Below are 14,093 nucleotides of genomic sequence, written 5' to 3'. Positions count from 1 at the left end.
GCTCCTTGGGTAATTTTCCCTACAATGGGAATCATCCAATTAAAAAGGTGACACAAAATTTGTGTCTGACTTAAGCCTATGTGATCAATGACACCACTTGGGCCCTGGAAGTCATTCACGTAAGCCTCAAATCACTGGTTAGGGTTATTATGGATGATAGAATTGCCCTAGACTTTCTCCCAGTGGGCCAATGCAGAGACTATCAAGTGCAAAAAGATCTTGCTATACTTGGATTAATGCTTACCGCTAAGTGGAAAAGTCAACACAAAGACTAAAGATAAAAGCTACCTGGCTTTCTAAGTTGGTTGAGTCCAGGACCTCAGGGGAGTGAGTGGATGGTTAAGCTCAGTGCTGCAGGGTGACCACATCCTGTTGCTTCAAGTTCTGTTGACAGCTGCCTTAATTAAATCCAGTGTGAAAAAAAAAACTGAATGGATTAGGACCAGTCCCTACTGACCAGATTAATCAGAGGGGTCACAGAGTAGTATACTCCTGGAAAAATTTACCAGAAGCTAAAATAATGTAGGAACAAGGATATTGTTGGAAGATAACTCTCCATGGACCCCTCATGTTTCTGCAAGTCTTGTAAACAAAGACACCTTTTCTTCTGGATCTTTTCAAGGTTGCCTCCACAGCAAATAGCCTTAGAAGAGAATGCTTATCTGCTCAAGTGGAGCACAGTTTCAATTATTGCCCAGTATAATGAAGATATGGCCCCTCTAGGCAGGTTTGCTTGCACCTCATTATAAAAAAACTTTGGTTTCCTAAAGCCAGGTGTTCCTCAAATGTGATGTAAACCACTGTGAATACACACACCTAGGCCACTACTGTCACCCCTAAGGGATTTGGGGGGGGGGGCACTGAGAAGGGCAAGAAAAAATGGTATAAGCATGGAGTTCATGCTGCTCCTTATCCTATAAGAGAAATGAAGGCCCTTCTCTCTGGCTCAGGAGTCTCATGTCTTCTGCCAGCATCCCAAAAAACTGGCAGGCCAATTTATAGCTTGCGAATAGGATAAAATCTCAGACCCTTCACAGTTCTTAACAATAACCCAATTTAAAAATGGGCAAAAGATCTGAACAGACACCTTGCCAAACAAGATAAACATACGGCAAAAAAGCACATGAAATAATTTTCATCATTAGTTGTAAGGAAATGCAAATTAAAACCACTATATACCTACTAGCACAGTAAAATGAAAAGGCCTGATCATACCAAGAATTAGCAAGGCTGTGGAGCAACGGGAACTCTCAAACACTACAAGTTGGAATGTAAAATGGCACAACAATTTGGAAAACAGTTTAGCAGTTGCTTAAAAAAAATTAAATATACCTACTATACAACCCAGCTATTCCACTCCTAGATACTTACTGAGAAATGAAAAGAATAGCCACTTTATTTGTAATAGGCGGAAACACCATCAACAGGTGGTACAGCCATACAATTGAATACCACTTGGTAATTAAAGAGAACAAAATACTAATATCCACAACACTGACAAACCTCTAAAACATAACGCTAAGTGAAAAAAGTCCAACAAAAAACTACACTCCATTTATATGATATTCTAAATAAAATACAACTACAGTGATCAAGACCAAATGAGTGAATAACTGAGGCTGGGGATGAGGGCTGACTAAAGAGTCATGAGAAAACCTGGGATGATGGAAATGTTCCTGTGTCTTGATTATGGTAGGGATTACACCACTGTATACAACTGCCAAAATTCAAACGCGGTATTAATCTGGTGAACTGTTTTACATGTAAATTACACCAACAGGCTGGAGAAGAAAAATCTATAAGGCAACTGCTGCTTCCTAACAAATTATCAAGAACTCTGTCCTACACAGCTTCAAACAAACAATAATGCAACTCCAGCAAAGCAAAATAAGGTCCTCATACTTTCGTCAGTGTCATTCAAAAAGATGACACTATATTCCAAAAATACTTGCATACTGCGAATGTGAGCAGAGCACCTAATTCACCTTTTGAATCTGCAAAACATTATATAATAATCTCAATACACAGTTGCCTTAATCAGTCAATTTAACCACAACTAAATTAACTTTTATTTCTAAATTGCATTATTATAAACTGCCAATACATAAAGCTGCTGTCTTCCTGTTTGTAAAGAACTCTTGAGTCTACTGCATGCAGAACTGGTTAAACAATTCAACATGTAACTGTATTTATATTGAAAGCATTTACTTATGGTTTTAATTACTGTAAGGATCCCACTCTTATGATAATAAATCTTCTAAAAGGTTCTAAATAGGCAGGCCTGGGAAAACAGCTGTGCCCAGCTGTTCTTACCTTCATCTCCCAATGACTATACACATGAACTCAATTTCTAACCCTCCCAAATCCAACCTAGGGTACTGTCAGAATATGTTCCACTGCTCTGCTGTAAGGACCTTCCCCACAATGAGATACTACTCACTACTTTGAGCAAAGGGACCACACGGATAAAACATTTTTCCAAAAGGTTCTCATCCAGAATTTAACCACAAATCTGATGTTGCCCCATCCATACTGCATTCCCTTTACTTGCATTTTGAAAAAGTATGGCATCATCAGATATATATCCTCAACACACCTCAATTTTGTTGAGCATGCCTCAGCTCTCCCTACAGGAGAGTGCTGATCCGGTTTTAATCAGCATGCACCCATCCGTCCATTCACAAATGTGTACCACACACCTCCTATGTGCCAGGCTCTAGGCATCAGAGAATACATACACACCAAGCTCTTGGATTAATCTTGAATTCTGTCACCAAACTAATTAAAATGGACAAATGGTATTTATGGATGATTACAGTTCAATTATTTCTTAGAATTATTCTAAATTACATCTTTTGACTGAACCACACCAGTGAGCTGGACTAAATCATGTTGCCCCGTTTCTAATTGAGTTCACCAAACTGCACTTTAGTGTTATGCCAATGACTACACTAAGGTCATAAGAAACAGAGCCAGGAGATATAAAATTGTAAGACCAGTTCAATTTTTTTTTTTTTTTTAAGATTTTATTTATTTACCTGACAGATAGAGATCACAAGTAGGCAGAGAGGCAGGCAGAGAGAGGAGGGGAGGAAGCAGGCTCCCCGCTGAGCAGAGAGCCCGATGCGGGGCTCGATCCCAGGACCCTGAGGTCACGACCCGAGCCGAAGGCAGAGGCCCCAACCCACTGAGCCACCCAGGCGCCCCAAGACCAGTTCAATTTTGAATACTATATGCCAGATACCATGCTACGTACTTTAGATGCATTAATTCATTTAACCCTCACAAATAATCCTATATAGAAAGGACTATTATCCCCATTTGACAGATGAGGAAGTCAAGCTGCTGACAGGTCGAGTAACTTCATAAAGGTCACACAGTGGTAGAGCTAGGATATCACCCAGGTTACCAGAGTCGAGAACTCTTGTTCTTAGTCACTATATTACGGTGCCAATATTCATTATGAAAGATGTTGGAAGTCTTTATTCGTTGTATCATTTAATGTATCACTTAATACATACTCTCTATGAGAAATTTTCTGTCTGAATACCAGGAATTGCTTCTAAGCAACGGTTTGCTCTCATAACCATGCATAATGTAACTTAGGGTTTTTCTTTCCTTTCTCTTTGCACTAGGTGCTTTAGAGTTCAGAGTGAGATTTAGCCCATCTAGCAAGTATACAGACATAAACGGCAGGTGTACTGGCTACCATATTTCTAACTTCACTGATTATCGCCCCCATCTCGTCTATTAATCTTCATCCATTTCCTCACTTATTTTTAAACAGTATTAACTTAATCTTGGTAAGCCAAACCCTTTTTAGAGTAAGGCGTCATGCAATTAATAACTCAAATCCAACGGAACAGTTTACAGGGACCCAGATAACTCCTTAAATGCTGCCTAGTCCTCCTCATTAGACACAAAACATGCTACTTTAGTTAACCTTAGCAGTTTTTACATAAGGACAAGAAATCAAGTGTGAGAGAAAGAGCAATCAGTATCCAGAATTTTACAGACCCTTAAATAGTCCTTATTTTAAAACATCAGTTGTTTATGACATAACATATAATAAAATCTTGACTAAAAAGGTGTACACAACTGAGTATAATTGTGTCACTAAGAAAGTAATTACCTGACTTCAAGGGCTTTGATAGCTTCTAGCATTTGTAGGAACTCTGCTGCTTTCCATACATCATTGGCTTCTTCTTCTCCTTGTATCATTAATTTTGCTGTATATGTGAACTCAATTAAATGACGGAAGGCCATTTTACTAACACCTGTAGAAAAAGAGATGTCCATTAGCATGTACTCACATTGATTCAAATGCTCACATTAGTAAAGAAAAAAAAGCACAGTGTTCAAAACCTGATCAGTATCTGAATTTTGGAACATTTCCTGGTGGAATTTTCATTAATGGTACCAAGATGGTAAGACCGTACCAAGTTCCAGCAATAACTACCAAAGTGCTTTAAGATCTTTCCCAAAGATTTCTAAGTCCCTTATGACCTACCTATCTACTCAAATATATGAATGGGCTATTACAGGTCAGACATGGTACTTTACTGCAAGGATCTCTGAATCAACTCAGCTCCGAATCTTCAAGAGCTTTCCACAGTTCAGCAAATAAAGTTCCATACCACTCTGCCTTTATTTCAAGGTATTTCACATTATTTTTCTATTTACCACTATCTTTCCTTCCAAATTTTAAATTCTATAAATCCCATACTATATACTGATCTTCAAACCCTTCACTTCTAAAACTTCCTTGTCTTTATGAACACTTACCATCCTTCCTGAATGCTTAATCACTTCATCTTTGTACAAATCCTACCAGCCTTGAAGGCCCAATTCTAATGCCACATACTAAATGAAAATTTAATGGTCTGCCCTTCTCCCACCCCTCAGGTGAACTCTGTACTTGTTCTGACAATTACAACTCATGGGCACCTCTTGACTCTAAGCTAGAGGGAAATGATTTTTGTCTTTGTACACTCACCTCACAGTATCTAACACAATGCTCCCTAAAATGCAGAGACACAAAGTAGGAATGAATAAGAGCTAAAGTCACTTTCAAAATTAAGCTTCCATAATTCCAACTTTTCTTTACAAGTTTTAGGTTTAAATGTTGGCCCAAAAGATACTCTATTTCTTTGTGCTCTTCAATGCTATATATTATTATTTCAAGGCTACAAAAATCTACTGAAACAAAGAGAAAACTAGTTTATTTGACTTTTAAGTAATCTCTACACCCAACTTGGGGTTTGAACCTCCAACCCTGATATGAAGAGTCACATGCTGCACCATCTGAGCCAGACAGGTGTTCCAAAAGAAAACTACTTTTAACACAGAATTTTCACACTAAAAAATGCCCATGTCCAAACTGCATACAATATACACAACTCCAAATATAAAAATACTTTTATGTTCTTCCTATGACTTTATATACCTGAATAAGCAAACTAAAATAACTGGATTCTTTGAAGGTTACTTTTGAGTCTCCTACATCTTTTTTTTTTTTTTCCTGGTTATTCTTTTGACCATGTTATTCTTTATTATAAGAGAGTAACTAAATTTTTTTAAGGAGTTTTAACCAAATATTTAAAAGTACAACAAAAGTCCATTTTAAAAACATGTGTAAATTTTTAAGTGGAATGAGGTTTTGATTTTTAATGAAACACACACACATAATACTACAAATACCAAGCACAACTCCAAACACCTCATAATTACTAACTCAATCCTCACAACAATCCTATAGAGAACTCTATTGTAACCTCCATTTTACAGATAGAAAAACTGAGGCACAGAAATTAATAACTGTGACTTTGGCAAGTTAATTGAGTGATGAAAACTAGAATCAACCCCAGATGGCCCAACTCCTAAGTCCAAAATAAAGATTTATACACTTAAAAAAAAAAAAAAAATTTATATAAGATGACAGCAGGAAACATTCAGGCTTAGAAGAGTTTGAATACCTATGACTTCATTCACTGCAGGCTCATAATCTCTTTTTTTTAAGATTTTATTTATTTGACAGACAGAGATCACAAGTAGGCAAAGGGCCAGGCAGCAGAGAGCCTGATGTGGGGCTCGATCCCAGGACCCTGGGATCATGACCTGAGCTGAAGGCAGAGGCTTCAACCCAGAGCCATCCAGGCGCCCCAGGCTCATAATCTCTTACTTGTAATTCCAAAGTCCTCCAAATCTCTTAAGTCCTCCAAACCCAAGTTTTCCCATAAATTCGGAAGCAAAATTTGATTTGAACTGACACGGGGCTTTTTATGGTCTTTATCCCACTAAGAGTAAATATTAATATGCTACTCTTCCAAAATACTATTTGGTTATAGGATGTCACCCTAGACCCCACTGGAAATATCACATTACACAGACTGCATTATCTTTAAAAAACTTGTAATTTCAAGAAACATCTAGCCTCCAAGGATTTGAATAAGGAACTGTAGACTTATTTCCCAATTTTGGTTCATCAGAATCATTGTAGACTTAATAAAAGGATGGGTCCCTGATCTCCAGAATCAAAAGTGGGACAGGCAACATTTTTTTTTTTTTTTTTTTTTTTTTAAAATAAGAATCTTAGGTGCTTCTTAAGTTGTCAGTCCAACATTAGTTCTAGGAATAAATCACTGACCTGATCAGCTAACATGAACTAAACTGGTAACACCTGCCCAGGTAAGTGACATGGTAACAGATGCAATTATGAAGACACTATTCCCCATCAGGATTAGTCTGGTAACTTTCAAACCCCAGCCCACTTACTAATTAATCCTTTGCTCCTTTTATAACAGAAGTGTGCAGGAGAACACAATTTTTCTGAGTATCTAAAGAAACTGTTAATATGAACACCTTAACCTGAATCTTCTTTTTTTCACTTAGGAAGAAGCAAAAAAGGGTAGCATTCTAGATCTATAGAGTGAGGTCATTATTCATATTTTAGAGATGGGGGTTTCAATTCTAGCTAAGAGGAAGAAAGCACACTCATCCACTCCCCACACTCCATCCTGTCCACCGCTTACAATCCTAAGTCCTGGGAAGAATACAAAAAGCAAATGTATTCTGAAATACATTTGATAAGGATTCTGAAAGACAAACAGAAACAAGCAGGCTGGGGAGAGAAATCAAAACTCAAAGAACAGCAGTGAGTTTCCTGGGATTTTATTTTTCCTCCCACATATCCCAACTTGACTTGAAGACAGCCCAAATCCCACTCCTAGGTAGCAGGAACAGACAAAAAAGCTGCAGAAGAAACTCTTTCTGGCTAGAGAACCAGAAAAGGGAATAGAGAGTATATGCAGGTCTGGAAATACTTGGTTTTAATTCCTCTCAGCTCTGCCTCAAAGCAAGTTGCAGTTCTGATGCTGCACACTGGTGGCTGGTGGCCACCAAGCAGGTACTAATCCTTTGAGAAAGTTTTTCTTTCTGACAGAGCTAGGAAACATACTATGATCTGAAGAGCATGGAGAGAAATCTTAATTTTTTTTTCTCTCACCGCTTTGTCTAGGAAACAGATCCCACTGTGAGAAGCACATGACAGCACACAGAAGCTAAAACCCCAGTTTTCTAGCCAGACAATCAGGAAAAGTTACTCCTTGGAGGTAAAGTGCAGAAATCAGAAGAAGGAACTAGAGAAAGGTCCTCTGTGAATAACTTGTGCTCTAGGGGCGCCTGGGTGGCTCAGTAGGTTAAGCCTCTGCCTTCGGCTCAGGATCGAGTCCCGCATTGGGATATCTGCTCAGCAGGGAGCCTGCTTCCTCCTCTCGCTCTCTCTGCCTCTCTGCCTACTTGTGATCTCTGTCTGTCAAATAAATAAATAAAATCTTAAAAAAAAAAAAATAATAAGTTTTGCTCTAGCCACCAAGCTACTCGTGTAGAACTGAGCTGAGGCAGCACAGCAAAGGGGTTGAATACTGCACTATGATGCTGACTACCACCCAGATGCTGAGCACACCTGAGACCTGAACACAACAAAAGTTTTGAAAACAAAATTGGAATTACATCCACGGTCCACATAAGGCAGTCTGAACCTAAATCAGGTTGACTGCCTGCTAGAAACAAAGCAAACCCAAATCAAAACAAAATAAAATGTCTTCTTCAGAGGATTTTAATAGCAGAGTATCATAAAATTCAAAATGCCATGACATAATGCAAAATTACTTGACGTATCCTATATATTAAAATATATATATATATATATATATATATATATATATGCGCGCAGCATTAGCCAACATGTCCAAGCTTATACAAATGACAACAGTAAAGGAAACTTGGGTTTTCGAATTACATGGCCAGGTTTTTTCTATAGCCAGGTGACCTAGACAGGTTGTACAGTGATCCCAAAGTTAATGGCTGAAGAAAACACTGAGCCAAAACGATTTTTTTAAACCTGAATCTGGCAAGTAACAAAAACAGAAATGTTCTTACATTCTGTTTTCTCATTTGTCCATAAAGCTTCTAAGTGCTATAATATAATGAAGATAGTAGGTCAGAGGCGCTAAAAGGCACAAGAAACAATCTCAAGGTAATCAGTCTCTAGAAGAGAAAATCCTACTTCTCCAGATATACTCTTTGCTCCAAAAGCAATGCATATTCTAGCCTGGGCCACTTGTTGTTGTTGTTGTTTTAATCTTTCTTTTAATAAACATAAAATGTAATATTAGCCCCAGGGGTACAGGTCTGTAAATCGCCAGGTTTACACACTTCACAGCACTCACCATAGCACATAACCTCCCCAATGTCCATAACCCCACCACCTTCTCCCTCCTCACCGAGGGCCACTTATTTTTTGACTGTTTAACATTCTGCCTAAAAAGCAGAAGTCAGGGGAACCTGGATGGCTCAGTCGGTTGGGCGTCTGCCTTAGGCTCTGGTCATGATCCCAAGTCATGGGATCAAGCCCTACATCGGGCTCCCTGCTCCATGGAATCTCCTGCTTCTCCCTCTGCCACTCCCCCTATTTGTGCTCTCCCTTTCTGTCAAATAAACAAATAATCTTAAAAAACAAAGAACAAAAAAACAAAAAACTTAAGTCAACTCCTTTTTAAAATTGTTCCTCTCTCTAAGGTAGACCAAACTATTCATTCTCTCTCCTCAGCTACATCACTCCACTATAAAAGTCTCTGTGACACTTTTGGTATTCCTTTCTATACCTGTTGGTCACCTGTGATTAAATCTGCAAATTCTTCAAGGACTATCTTATTCATCAGTTCTTCACTTCCTGATTCTACTACAGTGCACAACACATAACAGGTATTCAATTTGACAAACAGACCCAATTTATAAAGCTTTGACAAGGTATCAAACACTACGCTCAGCACTCTGCATGTTATTTCAATTAATCATTACAAGCCTATAAAGTAATAAGGCCTCTTCAGATGAGGAACAAAATATGCAACTGAAGTAAAATAACTTGCATGGCATCACACAGTACCTCAGGTAAATGAATGGATGAAATCTTGCCCTGTAATAGAAACCAATACTGTACAGGCAGCTAGATTCTCACTTTAGTAAGCTTTGTGGATTTCCATTATGCCTGTGGCTCTGTCCATCACAGATAATGAAAAGATTATGGATGTATCAGCCAGAATGTTAGATAAACTGAAATGTACCCAAAAGAAAACGTGCGAGGAACGTGCTTAACTTTTTCATTTTCTTTACTCCCCAGGGCACCAGATTTCCCCAAGGGAATAGCGTTTCTAGGCAACTCACTCATAACAAAGAATATATACACCGTCAAAAAGATACAAATCCAAGAACACTGAAAGAACTAAAATTCTGTATTTATGTAGGCAAGCTTATTTATTTCCTACAGTTTTGAACAATAGGGAGGGATAGCTAATGTAGCAGTATAAGCCAAAAGCATAGTAATTAATAGCGTCAAGTGAATCCCTTGCTAGCTGGACAACACTGAGCAACTAACAATTTATAGCCTGTTCCCTGATGTGTAAATTGGAAATAATACCACTTATTTCAAAGAATTGCGGCAAATCTCAGAAAAGGCACACAAACGCAAAGCACTATTGCTGGCACTTAGGGAAGCTATTATTATAAAAAATCAAGCAAGTACCAAAACCATTTTCTACTTTAAAGCAGTATCTACTGAATGATTCCTTCCATTCCAGACTCTGAACACTAGAACTTCTGAATGCTACTTCAGTTCATCTTTCCTAGTCTCTTCCATATTATGGCAGCCCATTTTATTTTGTGCGTGTCATATATACCTTTGCTAATAAAGAACCTTCTACCGCAACCTGCAGTATCCCCACCAGTCTGAAACTTTGGCCCACTGAACAAAGATGGGATTCACTTTTAATACAAATTTTCCAAAGAGAGTGACCACTGGTTTTAGAAGTGGAAAAGACTCCTTTAAGAGACCAACATCTACCATCTAATGTAAGAGTTTTTCCTGACGGATCATTTTACCAAACACTTTACTGAAACTAAGAATTCTCAAGTGTCAAAAGAACAATTTATCCAGCGACCTAATAGGAACCATTGATGCCTATTTCCCATGGTATCTTGCTAAATTAACTAACACTTCTTCAACAATTATAATGTTTGCTAAGTATTGTATTTAAAATAAGCATTTACCTTCTATCTCCACCAAAGGTTCCTGAGTAAACTCCTGAAAGAATTTGTAGAAGAACTTACTGCAAGCAGCCAAAACAGCCTTGTGGGCCTTAAAATGGTGTCCTAGATCAAAAAGAAAAGAAAAAAAAAAAAAAAAAGAGAATAACATATATTCAAAAATCAAAAGTAAAACCAAAAAACAAAGTAGGAAATTATATAAGGCAGACCTTTCTCCATAATATAATCATAATACTATATAAATTACTGAACTAAAGTCAGAATGTTCTTAGTAGCTATCTCGACAAACTTCAATTTTAATTAGACACGAAGCCAGATCTTTACCTCAAAGACTTTATTAAGTCAGTTTTACAAAAGCCAGTTTACAAAACTAAAAGAGGTACGGAGCTTCTTACCACTTAAAGAGTCCAAAGTAAATCCTACTCATGTAAAACTCCTAATTATAAACACAACCCAAAATGTTACATCCATCATTTGGAAAGAGAGAAGAAAAAGCCATAGAATAAGCATAAAGCTGGATGTATTTGCTCTGTTAAACATGTTAATAATGCCTAATATTTGGAAGCGGTAAACCTACATACAATACAGCAGATCTATAATAAATAGCCTGCCTTGAGATTCCTATTTTCACTAAATAGAAAAGATACCCAAGCTGTGTTTGCCTCCATTATAAGGACAACTCCTAATACTGGTAAAGACCCCACTTGAATTGAGGTTTCCCAAAGAGGGTACCAGTGCTGCAAAGGAATCTCACATTTTCCCTCCAAGACCATCTGGGAAACTATAAAGAATCAACACTTCCCAGATGATTGCTGTGAAAGTCTCCTCAAAGCAGCTTTTGTATGGAAGGCTATAAACCAAAAATTTAGAGATATTCTCCCTATTTCCAACACCATCATCTTGCACTCAAGGGTGCAATGGGAAAACGTACCAAGGCGGCAAAGAAGCTAAGATTATGTTGAAAGCATGACCAGCCAACCAGCCTTCTGCAACATGGTCTACAGTGAGTGGGCACTGGCAAGTCTCCGCCAGGTCCCAGCGCACACTCAATAGGCACAGGCCACACAAGGGGGGGATAAAAGGAGGGTGGGGGAAGGGGAGATAGGAACGGAAGCCACAAATTCGCTGCTCTGCCCCACCACTTTACCCACCGTCGACAATCAGGGTGATGTCAGTAAACCGATCCTGCTCTCGCTGTTCATTCAATCGGTCCAGGATCATTTTATGATGTTCCGGGAACTCCTGAAGGCATTCCATCGTCTCTTCGGCCTCCATGGCCGTCGGGTTGCTCTACAAAAGAGGAGCATGATAATGTACACCCATGAGCTCAGGCTGAGGCACAAAACCCCTAAAGCCTAAAACAACAAAAAACAAAATCCCAGCTACGTGAAAAGAAAGGGGGGGGAGGGGGAGCAAGAAGAGAGGAAGGCGAGGGAAGAAAGAAAGGCGAGCCGGGTGGCCGCCGCGCGTTGGGGGCCGGAGCCGCGGCCGCGGGACTCCGAGCCTGACCTAATTGGAGTCGGGAGACGCGAGCTGAAGCGGGGTGGGCAGAGCGCCGGAGGCTCCGGGCACCGGGGCGCGCAAGTCCGGCAGAGGAAGGGACCCGACAGCCGTGGCGGTCCCTAACGGCCCGCCAAGCCCTTCTGCCCGGCCCTGGCTCCCGCCGCCCAGAGACCCGGTCCGGCCCGCGGCCCACAACGACTCCCGGGTCGCCTCTCCCTCCCCCTCCCTCCCTCTTCTCCCCCGCCCCGACCCGGCCGGCACTCACTCAGGGAGGGAGGAGCGGCCCGGGTCTGCGCGTCACTTACGTCGACGTGCTGCGTCACGCGCTGGGCTCGGGCTGACGCGGACGCCGACCCAGCGTCCACCACTGAGGAAACGGGCCCCACCCCCACCCGCCCGACTAGTAGCGGGCGGAGTCAACCGGGGGGTTGGACGCTGGCCGAGGGTGAGGCCGCGGCCGCAAACGCTGCAAGGAGGAAGTCCGGTCAAGGGCTGGGTGGGGGGGGGGGAGAAGGGGGGCGCTGGGTCAGCTCTGAGCCCGGCAGTACCGGGGCGGGGTTCCGAAACCACCGCCTTTCCACCCCCCCGCCGCGGGCCCCCGGGAGTGAGCGCTTCCGACCCCGACTTCGGAATAAGCTCGCTACTCGCTCCCGGTGCGCTTTTATTCCGCGACTCCTCCAGCCCCGCCCCCCTTTCCTCCCGAGCTTTAGGTTGGCCCGCCTTACCTAGCTCGCGATCCTCCCTTTCTCCTCTCCGGCCGTCAGAGCTTCTCCTTCCTCGCTCTCCCTTCTCGGAGCGAAACTCAGCCCACACTGTTCCCTAGCTCTGAACAGCGCCTCGCCCTCCATTTCCTCGCCGGTGCCCGGACGCTGCCTCCGCTGGGTCTGGCCGGCGCACGTGCGCTCGCTCCGAGACCCGGACGGCCGCGCCGCGGCGGCCACGGGCGCGAGCACGTTCAGGCCGCCTGGGACCTTCCTCCCGGGTGCCCGCCCTCTCCGCGCTCCGCCGGCAGCACGTGTTCGCTGGGCTCCGGACCTGGATCTGCTGGGATTATTTACGCACGATGGTAGTACTCCAGCTCTCCACTCCCAGCGCCCCCGCGCTTAAAGAGGCCGGGGACTTAACGATCAGCCTCGCTAGGCTGGGTCAGTCACTCATTCACCTGAAAACCAGAAAATGCTCTTGGAGGATCACGGGTCCAGAGGTGCCTTTCTTCTCTCTGAAGAAAATAGAGTGGGGAATTAGAGGAAGACTCAAAGGGCTGGCTCTGTGCAGGAGGGAGTGTAATTATTTCAACAGACATGTATTGAGAGCCAGCGCTGTGCTGGGGACTGGGAAATCAAGTGGTGAACAAGGGGTGTGTGGTGTCTGCCTTCCTAGTCTTAGTCGGCTAGAGGAGGTAGGTATTTTGTACAGTTAATTGCCTGGGTGCAGAGTTCCGAGTGTCAAGAGATGTGAAGAACAGGGGCGGTTAAGGAAAGCTAGTGACCTGTAGGAAGCAATAGGAAGTCTGAGAGTTCTTAACCCAGTGTACAGCACATTCGGAGGCAACGAGATTATAGCATTTTGAGAACTAAAGAAATGTTGGTGAGACGGACCCACAGGGGCCTTGTAAACAGTGTTAAAGATGATAGATTTTCCTGGGATCGAAAAGGGCAACCTTGAAGCTTGAGCAAGCTGGTGACCTTTTAAGATTTACTTACTTTTTAGAGAATTCTAGCCCCAGTATGGACGACAGACTAAATGGGAGAAGGTGCAAGGAATAGAGACCAGGGGGAGGCTATTAGTAATCTAGATGAAATTATGGTGGCAAATGGGATCAGACTATTAGGTGGAATCCAGAAATAGGATCAACGTTGACTGGAAAGCATGTCATGGGTACTAAATAAATGTTGGCTATATTCATGGTGAGAGAAAAGAACACTCAAGAATGGCTTCTAGATTTCTGGCTTGAGTGGGTGGATTGTTGGAACCATTTTACCAAAATG

General features: G+C 41.7%; 1 protein-coding gene across 5 annotated transcripts in view; it reads right to left on the bottom strand.

Moving 5' to 3' along the window:
- ZNF131 (zinc finger protein 131) overlaps positions 1-13,095 on the bottom strand; it is a 30,612-nt gene extending 17,517 nt beyond the window's left edge. The window contains exons 1-5 of one of the 5 annotated variants that reach the window (XM_059173912.1): positions 12,831-13,095; positions 12,371-12,571; positions 11,754-11,892; positions 10,606-10,707; positions 4,133-4,277 (exon numbers count right to left, since the gene is read on the bottom strand). In XM_059173912.1, coding sequence (XP_059029895.1) covers positions 4,133-4,277; positions 10,606-10,707; positions 11,754-11,877 — 371 coding nt within the window. In that variant the 5' untranslated portion in view covers positions 11,878-11,892; positions 12,371-12,571; positions 12,831-13,095. Of the gene's footprint in view, positions 1-4,132; positions 4,278-10,605; positions 10,708-11,753; positions 11,893-12,111; positions 12,342-12,370; positions 12,572-12,830 lie in introns of those variants that run through there. The other 4 variants (XM_059173911.1, XM_059173910.1, XM_059173914.1 and 1 more) reach the window with 4 other exon arrangements.
- Positions 13,096-14,093: the final 998 nt, after the last annotated feature.

The sequence above is a fragment of the Mustela lutreola genome, chromosome 5, assembly GCF_030435805.1.
Source record: "Mustela lutreola isolate mMusLut2 chromosome 5, mMusLut2.pri, whole genome shotgun sequence".
Classification (NCBI taxonomy): Eukaryota; Metazoa; Chordata; class Mammalia; order Carnivora; family Mustelidae; genus Mustela; species Mustela lutreola.
Note: the sequence above shows the minus strand (reverse complement) of the source record. Positions and strands in the feature narration are given on the sequence as shown.